This window comes from Schistocerca americana, chromosome 1, assembly GCF_021461395.2.
Source record: "Schistocerca americana isolate TAMUIC-IGC-003095 chromosome 1, iqSchAmer2.1, whole genome shotgun sequence".
Taxonomy (NCBI): Eukaryota; Metazoa; Arthropoda; class Insecta; order Orthoptera; family Acrididae; genus Schistocerca; species Schistocerca americana.
The window spans coordinates 361,871,436-361,892,404 of record NC_060119.1 but is presented as its reverse complement, the minus strand read 5'-3'; the positions used below and the strand labels follow the sequence as shown (position 1 = coordinate 361,892,404).

Here is a 20,969-nt window from a genome sequence, read left to right as displayed (position 1 = left end):
TAGTTATCTACAATGCTGTCACAGAAGATGATATGAAAATGGACAAGGTGGCCATTTGATGAAAGACAGCAATTGGTATTGGCATTGGCATTGTGTTTTCTAGTATATCATCCATACTGTGTCATAGAGAGCAGCAAGTTAGTTGAAGTTTATATATATTTAGGGGTTCTTCACACACATGTTTATGATTATTATTACATTTGTAATCAGAAATATTTTTAGATACATCAAAATGAAGCAAAAACGTGTTAAATGTAGCTAGCTTGTGTGGGTAGTCCTATACCACAGATGGAGGTGTGTTTGTATGAATGTGTGTGTGTGGGGGGGGGGGGGGGGGCGGCACCATTTGAATGCACACCATCCATAATTCTGTGTTTCTCGCAATAGCAAAATGCTTTGCCAAAACAAGGTACTCATGTAATTGTGTATGACACTTCTGAGTTTATGTTGTCCATAAAGTATTTAATGTTATACTGTTATTATGTGCAAATGGTTTTAGGATCACAATGATTTTTATTAATGAAGAATTATCTGACTGTGTGCAAACTTATGGAACACACATACACATAAAGAACAGCAGAACTTTCTAGAATCAAAAAACCACCTTGTTTCCTGAAAAAAAAAAAAAGGTGTCTGCATCTCAGTAGTTACCAAGGTTATGATAAGACATGGTTCTCTATTTTATTAGGCTATAGTGGATAATGGGTCAAAGTCAAAGTAGATTATCCATATCTTTAATATATCAAAAAGTACTGTAGTGCAACAGGTGCCTCGCCCTATATGTGGGATTTCAGTGAGCAATGCTACCCTGAGATCATGTTGGCTGAATTTTTGAAATTCTCTCGCTCAGAGTGAAACGGCGGGAAAGTTCTGCCCAAGAAAAAAATGCTCTGAGACCAGCACTTGTGTAGTCCCAATTTCTACTTAAGGCAGCAAAACATGGTTTTTCAATGCAAAAAAAAAAATCATTAAAAAATCGAAGGTTCCTCTGTGAGCTGGGAATCAGTAAGAGAGACAGGCAGAAACAAATATATCAAGGGAACAAATTGGAAGAAAGATATAATTACGACTAGTGAAAATGGAATGGAGGTGGGTGAGACATGTAGGAATGTGAAGAATATATAGTAGATGGACCAATGAAACTCTTCACTAGATTCCAAAAGATAGGGAAACATATCATGACCTAATCAAAGGTGGGGTGGCTGTACTTAGAAAATATGCAGGAATAAGATGAATGCATAATATTGCCAAAGTATGTATGAAAAAGTCTAGAGCAGGCCTTTTTCCAGAAATGGAAGTCAGATGGCTGTTTTTGCTGGCCGAGTGGTTCTAGGCGCTACAGTCTGGAACCACACGACCGCTACAGTCGCAGGTTCGAATCCTGCCTTGGGCATGGATGTGTGTGATGTCCTTAGGTTAGTTAAGTTTAAGTAGTTCTAAGTTCTAGGGGACTGATGACCTCAGAAGTTAGGTCCCATAGTGCTCCGAGACATTTGATGATAAATAAATCACAACAGGCAAGCTTCATGGCTTACAGTAGGAGAAGGATGAGCTTAGATTTTTCTGTATGTTACACTTAATGTAATAAAATGTAATAAAAAATGACTTGAATATTACCCTGAAGTATGACACATTTGAACAACAATGTTGCTTTAAAATTAAATTTCTCAAGCTGTTATTTGACTCTGTAGTGGTTTTGGCATTTTTAGTGCATTAGGCATACTGGACATTTTACTGTTCAAAATTAAAATAAAGACAGGGACTATCATTGTTTTTGAAACAATAAGACTGCGTACTATACATATTTAGAATCAGAAAGTACCGGTAATTCAATACACAAATAAAATTTTACCATTGCCATTGACTCTTCTTTCTTTGAAAAGAGCTCCACACCAGGTGGGTAGAACACAGGAGGTCCAGGTTTGTTGACAGTTCTTTCCCTTGCTTTTATTTCAGTTTTAGCTTTAGTTTCTTCGACTTTCACATTCTGCTGTGTTGGTGTGACAACAGCTACAGCATTAGTGTCAGCAGGCCCTCCCGGTGGATGAGCTGGACTGGCAGTCATCTGTTTTTCTACATTGTAGTGCTTGGGATGAGGTGATATATCAGCCTGAAACAATAAATTAATTGTTTGTCTATTGATAATGGAATTGTGGAGCACAATATACTAGAAAATACCATACACAATGTTATGTCAATGCTAATTCCAAATTTTCCAAGGAGTGTCAGTAACTCAGTAAGTGTTTTGCACAGATAAAACAGCTGACACTAAATAGAAAGTTTAAAAGGCTCATGAGTAGGTGTAACTGGCAGTAATTTTTCAAAGGATGAGGAGATGTGTGAGGAAAGAGGAAGGATACTTAAAGCTCAGTGTACAGGTTGTATTAAAAGTTATGTTACAAGGCATGGTGATTATTAGATGGGTACCATGTGAGCATATTTTGCTAATAAACTTATGTAAAAAACACTTTGTTTGTTAACATCCCTAAAATGTGGACGAGGATGTACGCAGTGTGGACCACACAAGCTAGGTGAGGAGTAAAGGAAAGGTGCTCAATATGACTGCCACTGAGTTCGATACATTTTGTGTATCACCTGATGACGTCTTACCGAACCCTGGGAAAGTTTCCAGCATGTCATAGATGACTCAAGCTGTTACTTATATTCATGCAGAATGATCTTGTGGAGACTCAACAGGTGTTTCATACACCATGGTTTTCATGGACCCCAAAATGAAAATCCAGTGGCATCATGCACAGTGAGCGAAGAGTCAAGAGTTTGGCAAGGCATCATCGGGTGATACACAAAATATATCAAAGCTGGTGGCTGTCATCTTTGGCGCCTACTGTAAGTGCATTGAGCTGATGTTTATGGACAGTAATGTAAATTGTCTCCTTGACTCCTTGCCTGGCTTGTGTGGTCCAAACTGCCTATTTCCTCCTCCACATTAATGAGGCTTACATGGTACCCATCTGTCAATCAAAAATGCCTTACCTTTTGATACACCCCGCAGAGAATGATAACGCTATCAGGAATGATGTTATGAAAGTAATTCACTTGCTAAAACAACAACAACAAATAAATTTCCCCTCTCTCATATGTTGAAAGAGCATTTTAATCTCACATCAGTAACAAGATTCCCTTGTCTTCACAATGCAATATAGATTTTTTAAGTGTTTCTCTCTAGAAGGTAGCTTCAAGCAGACATGTAAGCCCATTTCCTTCAACCCTTTTCCCTCTTTCATTAGACAAAAGGCACTCTCGTTTTTGTAAAGTAATATTTGTATCAGTATTTTTGTTTCTTTTTTTGCCTGTCATCAACTTAGGAGTAGTAGTTTCTTCTATATCTATTTGGTTATAGTTCCACTTGGAAATCCTTTTCTTAAATAAATTATTCTTGTTTTTTATAAGGAATAAACTTGCTGTTTCTCTATTCTGATTTTAGAACAAATGGTGAATATTCAAACAAGAAATGAATTATACAAAATCCAAACATTTTAAATACACATTACAACATAAATATACTTCAGTTAAAGCAGTTAAAATTGTGCTCAAACAAAGGCCACATTTTCCACTGAGGCAGTAATATTTATTAAGATCTCGTGTTGATCACATCATATACACTGAAGTGCCAAAGAATTGGAGTAGGCATGCATAACAGAGACATGTAAACAGGCGGAATATGGCGCAGTGGTCACAGATGCCTATATACGACAACAAGTATCTTGCACAGTTATTAGATCAGTTACTGCTGCCACAATGCAGGTTGTGAAGATTTAAGTGAGTTTGAACGTGGTATTACAGTCGGCACACGAGTGATGGGACACAACATCTCCAAGGTAGCAATGAATTGAGGTTTTTCCTGTACCACCAGTCCATGAGTGTACCATGAATATCAGGAATCCAGTAAAACATCAGATCTCTGACATCGCTGCAACCAGAAAAAGATCTGCAAGAATGAGACCAACGATGAGTGAAGAGAATTGTTCAATGTGACAGAAGTGTAGCCCTTCTGCAAATTGCCGCAGATTTCAGTGCTGGCCATCAACAAGTGTCAGCGTGTGAACCATTCAACAAAACATCATCAATGTGAGCTTTCAGAGCTGAAGGCCCACTCATGTACCCTTGATGACTGCACGACACAAATCTCTATGTCTGGCCTGGGCCCTTCAACACCGACATTGGACTGTTGATGACTGGAAACATGTTGCCTGGTTGGATGAGTCTCATTTCAAATTGTATCATGCAGGGAAGTGTTCAAGCTGATGGAGGCTCTGTAATGGTGAGGGATGTGTGGAGTTGGAGTGATATGGAACCCTTGCTACATCTAGGTTTGAATTTGACAGGTGGCAATATTATGGAAAGAAAAGTTGCTACTCTCATATAGTTGAGACGCTTAGTCGCAGATAGGCACAACAAAAAGACTGTCACAAATAAAGCTTTCGGCCAGTAAGACCTTCATTGAAAAGAGACAACCCCCCCCCCCCCCCCCCACACACACACACACACACACACACACAAAAGCAACTCACACACATAACTGCAGTCTCAGGTTACTGAATTACTGAAGGCAAACTACAATCAGAAGAACCACTGATGCTGCTGCTTGCAGTGGGTGTGGTTTCGGTTGCCTGAGACTGCAGTTGTGTGTGTGTGTGTGTGCGTGTGTGTGCTTGTGCACGTGCCATGTATTTTTGACAAAGGTCCTACTGACCAAAAGCTTTATTTGTGAAAGTCTTTTTGTTGTGCCTGTCAGTGACTCAGCATCTCTGCTATACGGTGAGTAGGGACTTTCCTTTTCATAGTATTGTTACATTCCATCCTGGATTTTCCATTGTTTGATTTTTGCGTGGCAGGTGACTGGTACATAAGCATCCTGTCTGACCACTTGAATCCATTCATGTCCATTATGCATTCCAAGAGACTTGGGCAATTCCAGCAGGACAATGTGACAGCCTACACATCCAGAACCGCTACAGAGTGGCTCCAGGAACACTCTTCTGAGTTTATACACTTTCGCTGGCCCCCAAACTCCCCAGACATGAACATTATTGAGCATATCTGCAATGTCTTGCAATGTGCTGTTTAGAAGAGATCTCCGTCCCCTTGTACTCTTACGGATTTATGGACAGCTCATGCAGGATTCATGGTTTCAGTTCCCTCTAACACTACTTCAGACGTTAGTCAAGTCCATGCCACATCGTGTTGTGGCACTTTTGCATGCTTATAGGGGCCCTGGATGAAATTAGGCAGGTGAACCACTTTCTTGGCTCTTCAGTGTATAAACGGTATTCAAAATCATTGCCTTTGAGATTAGTTAGTGGCTGAACTACAGCATATATTTAGTCAAAGGAATAAATCTATCACAAATTTGTAGAATTTATGTTAACATGAAATATTAAACCATGGTAATAATGTGTTTTGCGTGGACAGTTAGATCAGAATTTCTAACCTGTCCATTGCTTTGTACTGACACAGCCAAACGATGTACTGGCCTAATGTAAAATTTCCTGCTGGCTATATCTTTTGTCTACTGTTCTGGACTCTTCAGTTACTTTGTTACTGAACAGGTAGCACTAGCACTAATGGGAGAAATAATTCTGAGGTACATATATATTACATAGTGTGATACTAGTTCCAAAATTAATGTACATATGCACTGAAATGAAACTTCATAGCAGTTGATGAACTGATCAGGGACATTTAGCTGAAACTATGGAAGTTCTGAGATTGCATGACAGAAAGTACTATTTATGTAACCACAATGTAGAAAACACCATGCACTCTTTCTTGCAAACCTTTGAAATGTGCGTATACACAAGAAAACTACCTAAATTTCCATGCACTGCTACAGCTTCAGGCAAAGATGGAAAGTCTCAGGATAAATGTGGTGTGTTTTCCTCTAATGAGCTATACCTCCACTTCAGGCACAAGAAGGAAAAAACTGAGAAAAGTCATCAAGCTATGTAAAACAGTGAGATTAAAGTTAATGTCCTAAAAAAAGAACTTACTAAATGCAACTTCCTGTCTGTTTTTCTTCTAGACTCAGACATGAATTAATGTATACCATAACTAATATATTAAAGCAAGCTTTACAAACTATAAGTAATACCTCTTACCTCTGTATCAGAAAACGATGCCATAAGATCATCCAGCCTCTTTGGTGGTTGACCATTTGGAGGATAATCTGGTCCTGGAGAAGATGTAGGGAACGGACGAGGCAGAAGTGGTTGCTGCTCCTCTGGATGTGGGTGTGGTGGATATTTGTTGGTGGTATTATGACTGGAGTGGCTTGAGTATTTGTAAGTGATGACAGTGGGTGGAGGATTTGGCTCTGCAGGTATGACCAGTGGCTGGTGTTGTGTTGGGAGGAGGGGTTCCTTCTCAGGCTGATGATGTGGGGAAACATGATAGGTCACCGTGTGTTCTACATTTGGTTTGTGAGGCTGTTGATCTGGGTATGGATGGTCAGGTCCTGGTGGATAGGGGTGAGTATGCAAAACACCGGGCTCTCCTGGGAGCTCATAAGTGTACGTTCTCACTGTTGTTGTAACTTTAGTCGGAGGTTGGTCTGGACCGTCACGGTAGATCACAGTCTGAGTTGGCGGTGATGAGTGTTGTGTCGGTGGTGATTGTGGATAGTGAGATGGGATAAGAGGAGAAGTGTCAGGGTAAGCTGGTCTAGAATCAGGTACGGGACCAGACATGTGTGGAGGCTGAGTTGCTGAACTGCTACTAGAACTGTAGTTGTAAGTGCGATATGCAGTGACAGTTGTTGGCGCACTATTGGGCTGTGGAGCATAACGATCAGGCTTGTCTGTGGTGTCTGCAGGTGGTGATGTCTGCAGCCTATGGGGAGGTGGTGAAGGCTCTCTGTACCTGTCTGGTCTAGGAGAGGGCACTACTTTTGACACATTTCTTGTTTCATAATACACTTCCTGTCTCTGTGGTGGAAGGGTAGATGAAGTTTTCGTTTCATAATAGACATCGTGCCTCACAGGTGGAAGCGTAGACGTTTTTGTGTCATAGTAAACGTCCTGTCTCTGTGGTGGTAATGTAGAAGTTTTGTGTTCATAATAAACATCTTGCCTCGGAGGAGGAAGAGTACTGGATTTCTCTGTTTCATAATACACTTCATGTCTTGACGTTGATGATGGTGGAGGAACACCAACTCCAGGTTCTGCATCGTAATAAACTTCGTGCCGCACAGTTGTGGGGTAGGGTGTCGAATCCTTTGTCTCATAATACACTTCTTTCTGAAGACGACGGTTAGAAGGTGACTTGTCTCGATATCTGGCACTTCCGTCAGTCTCGTAATAGACTTCCCTTCGAGTGACAGATGTAGCTACAGGAGAAGGTGAGCGTGTGCGCGTGGATCGTGCCGGTGGCGATGGCTCGTAAGTGAGTTCACGCTGTGCAGAAGTTGAACGACGTGGCTGTAGCTGTGGCGCATTTCCAACACTGGTGTCAGCACTCGCACTGCGGGCTGAACTGTACTGACGATACTGCACGGACCGAGAAACGTGCTGCTGTTGCCGAGTTGGAGGAGCCGGTGTGCTCGTGTCCAGAGGTTCCCTGCAGTTAGGCAACATAAAATAACTGTAATGTTCTTAAATCACTAGAGATGAAGTTAGATGATGCAGCTATTCATGAATTTTTTCAGTTGTGATTTGCCAAATGTCTTGTGTATTCATCTTGTTATTTAAATAATTTACTATTGTAGTACTAATAAAGTAACACTGTTCTAACCTGGACAGTTGTTAATAGATCAAGGAAAATATTTACAGCACATTGCAGATACATTGTTAGTAAAATTTGTCACATTTTTGGAAAATCATCAGTTAATGACAGTGTAACTTACAACAATCCAGGGTCCACTCCTGTGCGTGACACTTCAACTCTATTGACTGTGGTGCTTGCAGTTCCTGGAAACAATCAGAATGTAAGGTGAACTAAAATGTATGTAAACACTTAAACAAAAAATGCAAAGGTTAGAAATTAGATGTACTTTTCATTCCAACTGATCCAGTGTGAGAAACCCCTCCTGAATGAAGAACATGCCAGAAAAACAATACACAGTAAAAATTTTCAAGTAAAAACAAATATGTACTGTTCACAGATCCAAAGTGAAGTGGCCCTCCAAAAAATCTTAAACATATTTTCATTTAAAATATTTATATTTAAAAAGTAATAGCTTGTCACAAAACATGTAAGAGTTCAGTACACTGAGGTGCATATGATAATGCTAAGGCTGTTAAAGCCATGCGTCGTCAAACAGAAAAATCATTTCTCAGCACTTGTTTACAATGACCACATTATTGCACTGAATTTTCAGAGTAGTCAGAGTTTACTAATACTCACATTACTTGATATTATTAGTAACATATACACATCAGTTGGTTCTACTCAGAACTTCACCAGTGAAGTAGGAGTTGGTCACCATTCAATCCAATGGGCTCCTCTTAAGCTGAACTTTATTAGTATTAAATTTTTTATAGCTGCTGGCAAGTTACTGAAAATTTGTGTTCCTGGACAGTGGACATCTTTGTGGGCCAACATAAGTGACTTCAATCTTTGTGAACATTATTCTTATTTCTAGTATTTATTCCATGTCCTTAGCTGTTGGTTTGAAAAAGAGATACTATGCCTTTAGTGACAAATTCAGTTTCACGAAGGAATAAATATATTGGGAAACAGTATTTCCCTGCAGAATGTTCTTGAGTTCATACCACAAATAATTATTAGTACATGGTTTTGAACCCAGAAAACTTTAGCTTGGCTTGATAAGTCACTCCAAAAAATAATCTCCTGCAACATTGTGGCATGAAGATAAGCATATTGTGCTAGCTTTCATATTTTTATATCACCTACGTCTGACGACATTCACATTACAAATAGATATTTGTTCACACACTGCAGCAGTTCTGTGGTACAATGAGAGGAAATGATTGGATGGGGGAGGTGGGTTGGGGGAGGGGGGGGGGGGATGTGGTGATATTTGATAAGTATGACAATATGATCTGATTTAATGAAAATTCTAAGCACAGTGGCCAGGACATTCAAAACATTATAGAAGGGCTTTGGAAGTTGTTGAAAAAATTTGTAAATCATGAAAGAACTCACCTTGTGGTGTTCCAAAGCCAGCTTTCTGTGCCTGGTGAAGGTCAACAAGCAGGCTATCAAGTTCATTTAGATTCTCCCTTAACCTCACATCAGGTGTCTGGTCTGAAGGACTGCCAGCACTGCTGCTCAGTGCATGTCCTAGAAAAAAAATTTAAAAATGTCCAGTGACATCTAAATGTAATTATCAACAGAAAAAAATGTGTTTTTCAGGTTTTCATTTAAGTTATATAATTTGAAAATATATTAAATTTTCATGTCCTCAAACAAAGTTATGAAACAATGTTTTTCTTTTTTTTAAAAAAAAGAGAAATTCTTAACAATTTTCCATTTATAAGAAAGGCCCTGGATACACCAACTTGCTCAAAGTGAAAGAGTTAACCTAAGAACAGAGAAGTAAAAACAATATCTTACCAGGCTGACCATCAGATGCACTGTATTGATAAGAGACAGTTTTGTACGCAACACTTCTTTGTTCTCCTGCAGCAGGCTGAAAGAAATAAAAACATGTATGCTCAATTTCAAGTTTTAACAAAGCATAATTGATCTGTAAACATACCTATATGTTCTAGATGCTGTGTCCTGTGAATCAATAATAGCCTTAAGGCTAAATAACAAAATCAGTCTCATTGTGAAAGAAACATGCAGTGGATGTAGTCTGAAAATAGTTTTGCAAATTAGTACATGCACCCAATAGATCTTAGTAATGGTATTGAGTGATCTGGTCTGACACATGCTTGTACTCTGCTGAGGAGTAAAAACATGTCACCTCATAGAAAATTTGTTTATTTTGAATACAGTAAGCTTCTAGCCCACTCTCTCCTAACTTCTCTTACGATATTAATTTCTTGCTCCTAGTGAAACATGTAAATATAACAGTTTTTGTAGTTCACTCCTTCATACCGTGTAACACTTATGCACTCATTCCAATACACAGATTGCTCAGTATGTGACTTTCTCTACCTTCTGATAATCATTTTCATCTGACTAGACTTTCATTCAAGAGAGACAATTGTTTTATTTGAATGACAGCTGATATATTATTGTGTTCTGCTCATCTAACAATTTTGGAGTTGAACCTGCCATCAACATGCCTATATCACACGTTTTTTTTATTTTATTGCATTGTTTGTTGTTAGTGTGAATAATGAATGGAAAGCTGTAACAGAAAAAGTTCGAAAGTAGGCCTGAAAATCATAGTAACAAGACTAAAATAATGTATAATCATCTCACTGAAAACAAAAGAATACAAATTAATGATGATACCATGGAGTTAGTTGATGAGCTGTTGTAAAAATGTCCTAGAGTTTCTGTGGACGACGAGTACGATGGATCCTTTCATGAACAAGTGCTAAACCAGTTCACTCCTTGATCCTGTTAGTGCACGAGAATTGATATGATACACAACTTTGGTGAACATTATAACAACATTTTGGTCTTAAAACCATAACAAAAATGAAAGTGCACATTATAATCTCACTCCTCTACTGTAAAGCTTATCCAACGTATGCAAGCAATGATACATTCCCACACCAAAGAGGTGAACAATGTGAAACTGGAGTCAGCAGAAACTCAGGTTTCACACATGTCCCACAGATTTTCTGGTAAACTAAACTGAGTTATCAAAACAAAGCTGTGAGTGCTTCTGAAACAAAAAGTTTACTGTCAATTTGTGTTATCAGTTTTGATGTACACTAATGAGATGTGCACTTTTAATTAAAAACTAAGTGTTGCTCAGTGAACATAAAGACATGCATGTTGGGAATTACTAGGAGAGAGAACAAAACAGGTAAATGGATCAACAGATGGGTAGCCAAAAAATGTGCGGTACATGACAGAAATTACGCAGGAGCAGCAACAATGTGTAATACTGAATAGTCTAGACAAGGCCATTATTGAGCCGCGGATGTCAGATGGTTGCCGAATATACCAATGTTCACCTTTGTGTTCAAGCTAATAGAGTAATTACTGGTTTTTCTGAAAACACTAAACATGTAACCACATCATCACGCAGTCACATATAATTCATCACATTCACCTCCTGTCAATTGTAAAATGGCTGTATGTACAGTAATATGATCAGGTGTAGTGTGGTAGTTTTTTGCACCTCACAAGTGGAAATTCATTGTGGGGTGTATTGCTGATACCATACTATAAACAATAGCTGTGGGTTTGTTGCAGAATGTGTAATTCAATACCAACATGCTCAGTGGGCAAAGATAAAATCAGCAAAGCACTGATGGCAAATGATGACGTGTGCCACATTTAAAATCTGGCGGTAAATCTTGTGAACAGAGTAATTGCCATCACTTACTGGTGGTAAGTATTGTGAATAGAATAACTGCTGTCACTTATTTGTCCCCCACCCAGAAGAATGTTAGAAATTATGCAATGAAATATGTTGAGAATGCAAAACATTGTGTTTATAGCTGGTTTGAAGTAATCAATGAGAATGTACGTAACAGGTAGCCAAAGTATTTATAGAGATAGACTGAAGATAAACTTTCATATCATAATCTTATGACATCCTCAGGCATCCACTGCATTTTAAAAGGAAACTGATGGAACTAATGGAGAACTGTGAAACACATAGGCTGTGTGAGCAGCATATCTGAATGTCACTATAATGTCACATTTTGCAAATTACTCAAGAAAATTGGGGTTAGCAATAGGTGGCATTTAGAGTGGAACTGTTGAACATAAAGGCCATGCTGCTGTAAATTTAAGGTAAGCTCTCACTTGCCAGCCTAACCACAAACTTAAGTCACATATCTTTTAGTTTGAAATACATTGGTCATCTATGTGTGGCAACTGATACAGATCTCCTAAAGGATAAAGAATGGCTTCCAATACAGATTGTCTGCCTTAACATTTAGTGCCACTAACAAAATTACTTTCTGTGGGATGTACATAGTCTCTGAACATTGTCTTCTGAACCTCTCTTTCAACAGTTCAGTAACTTCATTCAGGCTTCTCATGCTATCATATTTGTTGGTTTTACTAACATACAACCAATCTATCCTAGACCTAAGACTACACTACAGGGCAGTCTTTTACCACAACTTTCATTCCAGATAAAACTGAATGAAATAGAAATATTTCAATTCCAGTGCTAATGCTAACTGACTCAAACGATCAGTGCGCATTACGCGCACACACACAGTCATTCATGAACAACTTTGATAACAAGATATATGTTTGCTCTGGCAATCAAAGATCACAAAGACATCAGTGAGTGTCTGTGTTTCCCCACACATGAGATATTCTGAGGAAAAACATTATTGTTTCCAAGTTGTACTGTTGTAAGTGATGCAACATGGATGCATTATATGATAACAGAAATGAATCAAGAACATAGAAACACATACACCGAGCTGACAAAAGTCATGTGATACCTCCCAATATCACGTAAGACCACCTTTTGCCCAGCATAGTGCAGCAACTCAGCTTGGCATGCACTCAACATGTCTTTAGAAGCTCCAATGCTGCCTCTGTAGCCATCCATAACTGTGCAAGTATTGCCAATGCAGGATTTTGTGCACGAACTGACCTCTCAATTATGTTCCATAAATGCTCGATGGGATTCATTTTTGGCAATATGGGTGGTCAAATCATTCACTCGAACTGCCCAGAATGTTCTACAAACTATTGTTTGGGAACATGAAGTCAATGAATGGCTACAAATGGTCTCCAAGTAGCTGAACATAACCATTTCCAATCAATGACTAGTTCAGTTCCATGTAAACCAGGCCACACTATCATGAAGCCACCACCAGCTTGCACCATGCATTGTTAACAACTTGGATCTGTGGCTTTCTTGGGTCTACACCACACTCTAACCCTAGCATCAGCTCTTTCCAGCTCTTTCGGTACTCATCTGATCAGGCCATGGTTTTCCAGTTGTCTTGGATCCAATGGATATGGTCATGAGCCCCTGAAGGGCACTACAGATGATGTCATACTGTTAGAAAAGATACTCATGTCTGTCATCTGCTGCTATAGCCCATTAATGCCAAATTTTGCTGCGCTGTTCTAACAGATATGTTCAGTGTACGTTCCACATTGATTTCTGTGGTTACTTCTCTGCTTGTTTGTCTGTTAGCATTGACAACTGTACAAAAACTCTGCTGCTCTCAATTATTACGTGAAGACATTGGCCACTGCATTGTCCATGGTGAGAGTTATGTCTAAATTTGGTGTTCTTGACATGCTCTTGACACTGTGAATCTCACCGTATTGGCTTCCCTAATGATTTCTGAAATGGAATGCATCGTGTCTAGCTCCAACTACCATTCTGCATTCAAAGTCTGTTAACTCCCATCGTGCGGAGCCATAATTATGTCAGAAACTTCCCCACATGAATCACCTGAGTATAAACAACAGCTCTGCCAATGCACTGCCCTTTTATACCTTGTGTATGCGATACTTCCACCATCTGTATATGTGCACATCACTGTTCCATGACTTTTGTCACCCCAGTATATAATTACAACCATCAAATAAGGTTTAAATTGCTCAATTTACAAAGGAAGTTGAGTAAATTGCAAATGCCTTCGCTGGATTTCTGTAAAAGGAAGGAACAACTTATGCTGCCTGTTACTGTGGTAAAATAGAGTAGGCGGTCTGCAGAAAACAAATTACATTTCTGTTGACAGATGGGTAGCATTTCTACTGCAATCTAATACTTATCTGTCAGTGCATGTAAATCATTATGTCACTTCATTAGTGCTGTACTGGGCAACCCCCGGCACAGTGACAAAAATGAATACTATGTTTTAGGCCCCCAGGATAAGGATCAGAACAGTCATTTGTTCATACAATTGGCACGGCCACTTAGCACTGTACTGTGATATCGATGCACACACTTCTGCAGATTTTTGCTTTTCGGACACAACATGACTTGGTGTAATAATGCAACAAATATTGGAAAAGCATACTGTTATGTTGAGAAGCAATGAGTACCAGTGCCACACTAGAGTATATTAGTACACATGCTGTGGAGTAAGGGTAGTCTGTGAGAGCACTTGTTGCTCTACTTTCTGAATCAGTCTCATACAAGCTCACAGTGTGCTCGTGCTTACTGACCTGCAACAGGGGGCTGGGCTCCCGCTCAGCGACCACAGTCGTGGGGTTGGCAGGAGACAGGTATTGCACCTGCGGGGAGCCGGACACCTGCTGGCGTACTTGACGTATTTCGCGGTACTCCTGGTGCTGCTGGTGACCACCACTCGGCCCGTTCATGGCGCTGCGGCCTCGTGACACACTAGTCTGCAGGTCCTCCAGTAGTGCGTCTGTAACATGACGTCAGTTGTTCGACTCCTGTGCAAGCCAAGCTGGACTTATATGTAATGTAATACATGGAGCAGTCACTCATTTATTCATTTATATATTGATCTTGGTAAGTCCCATCATGTTGAAGAAGCTTTGAGGGGAAGAATACATTGACAGAAAAGAAGTTACCAAAAACTACTACTTTCAACTGTTGGTAGACTGTACTGTCATTTAAAATAATCTCAATTAAATTAGACATTTTCGAACTGGAGCACACAATCTATTTTGAAAAATACTTTTTCATCCACAGTTGTCTTGATCACACTTGGTGGGCTCATGACAGTTTGCTGGTTTCATTTACTATGAGTCATCATCGGAACTTAAAATCCAGAAAAGACTAGAATGTGAAATTACTATTAAATATTAAAAGTTTTAAAAATATTAAAAAGTGGAAGATAAAGAGAAAAATTTATAATAATAACAGTTCAAGTTTTGTCTTTTCTTGATGTTTAGTTCTGATGGTGACACAGAAGATTTGAAAATGTTAAACTGTCAGGTTCACCAAACATGACCATGAAAGTAGCAAGTTATAGAGTATTAAAAAAAAAAGTAATAATAATAATGTAATGGGCTTCTTGTGTTCCAAAGTCACAAAGTTTACATTCGGTAAAGCTGCTGCAGAAACCAATAGTTCAAAAAAATTATATAAGCATATTAAATGAAAAGCAAACTGGTGCTTTTAATTTATTATAATGTTGTTCTACCAAGAACCGACGGAAGATTCTGTTAATATTATATAAGCATGTTATTTGATTCTTCCATCACTGTTTGGTAGGACAACTTCAGAATTATAAATGAAAAGCACATAATTGTGGGTGTCCTACAGTAGATTTTGTGCTTTTCATATACAATTATACACTGAAGAGCCGAAGTAACTGGTACACCTGCCTGATATCGTGTAGGGCCCCTACGAGCACGCAGAAGTGCCGCAACACTATGTGGCACGGACTTGAACGTCTGAAGTAGTGCTGAAGAGAATTCACACCATGAATCCTGCAGGGCTGTCCATAAATCCGTAAGGTACGAGGTGGTGGAGATCTCTTCTGAACAGTACGTTGCAAGGCATCCCAGATATGTTCAATAGTGTTCATGTCTGGGAGTTTTGTGTCCAGTGGAATACTTAAACTCAGAAAAATGTTCCTGCAGCCACTCTAGCAATTCTGGATGTGTGCGGTGCCGCATTGTCCTGCTGGAATTGCCCAAGTCTGTCAGATTGCACAATGGATGTCAAGTGATCAGATAGGATGCTTACGTACATGTCACCTGTCAGAGTCGAATCTAGACGTAACAGGGATCCCATATCACTCCAACTGTACATGCCCCACACCATTACAGAGCCTCCACCAGCTTGGACAGTCCCCTGCTGACATGCAGGGTCCATGGATTCATGAGGTTATCTCCATACACATACACGTCCATCTGCTCAATACAATTTGAAATGCGACTCGTCTGACCAGGCAATATGTTTCCAATCATCAACAGTCCAATGTCGCTGTTGAGAGGCCCAGGCAAAACATAAAGCTTTGTGTCGTGCAGTCATCAAGGGTACATGAGTGGGCCTTCGACTCCAAAAGCCCATTCGATGATGTTTCATTGAATGATTTGCACGCTGTCACTTGTTGATGGCGCAGAGTTGAAATCTGCAGCAATTTGTGGAAGGGTTGCACTTCTGGCACGTTGAACGATTCTCTTCAGTCGTCGTCAGTCTTGTTCTTGCAGGATATTTTTATGGCCGTAGCGATGTCAGAGATCTGATGTTTTACTGGATTCTTCCCACTTCATCGCTACCTTGTAGATGCTGTGTCCCATCGCTCATGAGCAGACTGTAATGCCACGTTCAGATTCACTTAAATCTTGATAACCTGTCCGTGGAGCAGCAGTAACAGATCCAACAACTGCGCAAGACACTTGTTGCCTTATATAGAGGTTTCCAACTGCAGCACCATATTCTGCCTGTTTTCATATCTCCGTATTTGAATATGCATGCCTATACCAGTTTCTTTGGCGCTTCAGTGTATAACCACTGTTCCACTACAGCTGTACAATATTACCCTTCATTTTATTTGGTATACAACTAGATTCGGTTATTCTTTTTTTTTCGGATGTTCCATGTGAACTAAGCACATATCATACATATCACCTTACGATAATTTGATTATTCTATGAATTTCAGTACGCTTCATCCTTCACAGCTGAAAAACTGAATTCTATCCTTTTCCGCATAAGTCTGAAATGAAGTAACTATCTTTATGTAAATAAACTTATCTTTATGTTAATAAACTAACAGTGTCTGTTCATTTACTCTCCGCTGATGCCATATGCAGAGCAGTCTGTAGGTCATATCTTACAACACTTCCTACACTAAAAAGTGTTGGTGGAATTCTTGAATTTTCATTATAAGGGTGTACTGAAGATGAAGATAAACTGATCGGCTTTTTAAATTTCATGAAACACTTGACTAATTCACAACCTAAGTCTTCCATGAACGGACCTGAAATAATGGATGTGAATATACATTGGCAATCCAGTGATACAAAAAGATGTACTTCAAGGTATTGGTTAATATTGTAATACAACTAGAAACAATGTTTTCATATTGTGATAAACTGCTGTTCCTTAAGTTAAGCGATACTACTTACATCGCCAATTATGCTCAGTATTTCCCCGTAAATAGCGTGCAATCAAACAAACGAATGGTACATCCTTCAGCCACTAACAGTTGCATACGGAACTGGAGACTGTATTTTCTTCCAAGCGCAAGGAAACACTTCACTCTGTCAGTTTGTAAGACACCCAAAAGAATCACTAACAATGAAATGGACCCAATTTTTCTAGAAGCTTTCAAAATATTTTGTTCAAGTGCTACAAATCCTGCAACAGGTGCTTCAGTTGAAAGGAGTTTTTCTTGTCTTCAATGCATAAAAATGCATTTGAGAGATAGCATGATGCAGGATCGTTTACCAGCTCTTGCTTGTATCTCAATTCGCAAACTAGCAGTGCGAATACTTCAAAAGGCGACACACATGGTACGGCAGTGTCATCGAAAAGTTCAGGAAGAATAAAGATTGTCGAGTTAACAACGCTCAAACGCAAAGCCTATCAGTTCGTTCGTAAATATGTAAATAAAACTTAGTGTTAATTTTATTACAACCAGTAGTTGTTACAATGGTAGTCGTCGCATTGGTGGTCGTTGGGAAACGCTAGGTAGACCTGTCCTTACATTAAACGGGAATAAAAGCGAATTTTCAAAATGTTTCCTGGCCTACCCGGAATTTTCATTCATGATAGGCTACTGGTGCGAAGAAAAAACAGTCTAATTACAGCACGGACTGAGGTATTTAATTAGTGATTCTTCTCACACATCAAACGTGAATAGAACGGGATGAATCCTAACATACGTTCCCGGTTTTTTCCACGCCAATTTAATGTGACTTAAAACGGCTCAAAAACCGGTTTCTCAACAACCAATTGTCGGTTTTTTATTCATATTATTTCCTATAATAAAAGTACAAATCAAACAAGCACTGAAAATTTTTGTCCCATTCAGTTTTAAGATACACAGAATCAAATTATTAAATTGTATACGCAAATAAAGCTTACTAAGCCCACAGTTCGCTGCTTTTCTCGGAAAAAAAAGATAAGTGGTTGAAAATTTCAAAAAATCACCAGTATTCTCCTACTGATTCTAATTTTTTAAAACTCTGCTTTAAAATCATGTTTTAATTGGGAATTATGCCACTATTTGGGCATTACAAAAAGTCAGTGCTAAAGGGTGAAAACTAAGGTTGAAAAACGCTGCTTTTCGTGTTAATTTGTCTGTTTTCAAGGGCTGTAAGCGGATAAATGCGTATTATATAGACACAGACAGTAGGTCAGCTACTTCCTATTTTTATTGCATACTAAGAATTAATCTAATTTAATTTATGAATTTTAATTTATTACTGTTACCATAATTTCCTTTTTCTTTTATTTTTCATAGAAATGGCAGACAAATTTTAATCTTTTAAAGCAAATGACGCATTGAACTTCGTTCCTATGTTACTTCGTAAAAATATTTCCAGACTAGGGTTTGTGCCATTCTGGATTACAACGGATGTCCGATGACGACAGTGAGAAACCGCCGTATAGACCAGGTGCTGTCATATCTTGCACTGCACTAGGTCCGTGTTGCACACTGCTCGTGCACATATTAAAACAGCACTGATCGCTTTTCCCTTCTTCTACAAGAAGCCAATATTTCAACCCAATGAAATTTTTACGACCGAAAATTACTCCTCCTTTGAAAAAGGTTCCTTTAAAAACGAAAAATTTTAGCATTGTTGCTGTGGATAACTGGTATTTGGTTTTTTACTCGGTTGTAAATAAAAACTAAAAAACTCCTGTTACAACTGAGATCAAACACCGAAAATACCTGTCATTCAGAGCTAAAATACCGATATCGGGTTTAACTGGTCTATTTTTCTCCATCCCTAATGCAAATGTAGACTGGTCCCCCCATAACGAGTCTAAAAGTGTCATCCTTCTTGGCCGAAAACATTAAATGTGTGCTTGTATCAATTATTATGTCAACAGGACGCCATATTTTGTAAGTCGAATATAAGAGGAAAAATTCCCAGGTCCTCTGTTCCAAGACCTCATGGAGGCATATCGTGTAGCAGTAAAAGTAGATGCTATTGTCATGGTCCGGCGTCTACTTGGAATGGTGGTGATGTTGCGTAGGCCACAACGGCTCCTCAGAAGCGGTCAGAGGCCCTCCTGTGTAGCTGTTCCACTGACCGAGTGCGCTTTCCAGCGAGCCAAGTGTTGCTCAACAAGAGCTCTTTATAGACTCTGTGTTCATAATGACTCAAGAGCGCTTCAAGGATTGGCTGCGCTAGAACTGTGTATATTCACGTTTGTCGCTCTATACATGTAATACATACCCTATTAGACGGAAGCTACGCAGTTCACCATCCTCTTCCTTTCACGGATGTTGCGAGGCAATAATGACGATCACAAGCCCTATGTTTAAGCTCGAATTTGCCATATCTTACTGTCATGTTCATTATGCGAAGTATATGTCGGAGAAACTATTGTGTTCTTGACTTACTTAAGAATATGATGTATAATGTGATTCTTACATACCGCGTAGCAACTCGCTCTTAAGCTGTGGTCAGACTAGGTAAACGAGGGTTCTGTCGTTACTAAAGGACTCTCTGCCGTAGCTTATATGTGCATGTTTATTTGTCGTTTTTGGACTGTCTTTACATTGTGACAAATTTCATCAAATTTAGCAGCTTAACGACAGCAGACGACAAAATTAACGACGGGTGTGTTTATGACTGTTGCCTTCAAGCTTACAAGAGCTAGTCCAATCAAGCGAATACACAGTTTGCAGTATTTTTTAACATGTCTAGATATAGCATGAATTACGGCACCAGAGTCTCATTACTTATAAAAAAAGAGGCCGTGGTTGGCAACACGAAGTTTATTGAGCGCAAGTTTTGTAGGCTTCCGAATATGACAGATTAATTTGTCGAAACTGGTAGAGCAGAATAAAATTTATTTGCAACTGATGACTAAAATTTTTCCTGAAAAAATAATACTATAGTTGTAGAAAATTACAGCCATGAATAAAATAATACTTCTCCGTTTCTCGCTGACGCAAAGACGCTGACAAAGAAATTTGGTAGTGTAATACCGGCCTAATCGTCCGGAGTGGCCGAGCGGTTAAAGGCGCTACAGTCTGGAACCGCACGACCGCTACGGTCGCAGGTTCGAATCCTGCCTCGGGCGTGGATGTATGTGATGTCCTTCGGTTAGTTAGGTTTAAGTAGTTCTAAGTTCTAGGGGACTAATGACCTCAGCAGTTGAGTCCCATAGTGCTCAGAGCCATTTGAACCATTCGAACTGGCCTAATAATGGCAAAATGGCGCTATGTAAAACCGGCGCCGAGGCAAATGTGGTGCACCGCGGGCTGTAGACGACGGGGGCGAACGATCACTGCGGAGATGTGTACGGACGAATAGAAGTCCAACTGCTGAGCAGCTCACCGCCCAGATGACCCAAGGGGCTACCAACAGCGTCTCTCAACGGGTGTTAGGCGAAAGTTGCTGCATGTGCGCTTTCTCGATAAGCACCATCTTCATGCACCCGTGCTTACTGCTGTTAATTGGCGACGAAAACTGGAATTTGCACGCCAGTACCGCAACTGGATGTCCACTGTGTGGCGACAAGCGGTCTTTTCAGATGAATCACGTTTTATGCTCCTTTGGATAGATGGCCGTTGGCTTGTACGGCGTTAAACTTGTAGGAGCAAACACTCTGCAACAATCGTCGGAAGTGTCCTGGACGATCTGTAAAGCACAGTGGACCAACAGAAGGATGTGTCTAGCTTTGGGACCGTGTCCACCACTACATGCAGTTTGTTTTTCCTCGGCAGAATGACACCTACCAGCAGGACGTGTGATACAACTCGCAGTATACGTGTGCAGTTCGAAGAGCTCCTAGATGAGTTTACGATACTCCCTGGTATTAAA

General features: G+C 39.6%; 1 protein-coding gene across 2 annotated transcripts in view; it reads right to left on the bottom strand.

Annotated features, from left to right (window-relative positions):
* LOC124600066 (extensin) overlaps positions 1-20,969 on the bottom strand; it is a 356,254-nt gene that overhangs the window by 1,142 nt on the left and 334,143 nt on the right. For both annotated transcript variants that reach the window (XM_047136131.1, XM_047136130.1), the window contains exons 3-8: positions 14,206-14,411; positions 9,535-9,610; positions 9,124-9,261; positions 7,862-7,925; positions 6,120-7,575; positions 1,853-2,110 (exon numbers count right to left, since the gene is read on the bottom strand). In XM_047136131.1, coding sequence (XP_046992087.1) covers positions 1,853-2,110; positions 6,120-7,575; positions 7,862-7,925; positions 9,124-9,261; positions 9,535-9,610; positions 14,206-14,411 — 2,198 coding nt within the window. The remainder of the gene's footprint in view (positions 1-1,852; positions 2,111-6,119; positions 7,576-7,861; positions 7,926-9,123; positions 9,262-9,534; positions 9,611-14,205; positions 14,412-20,969) is intronic.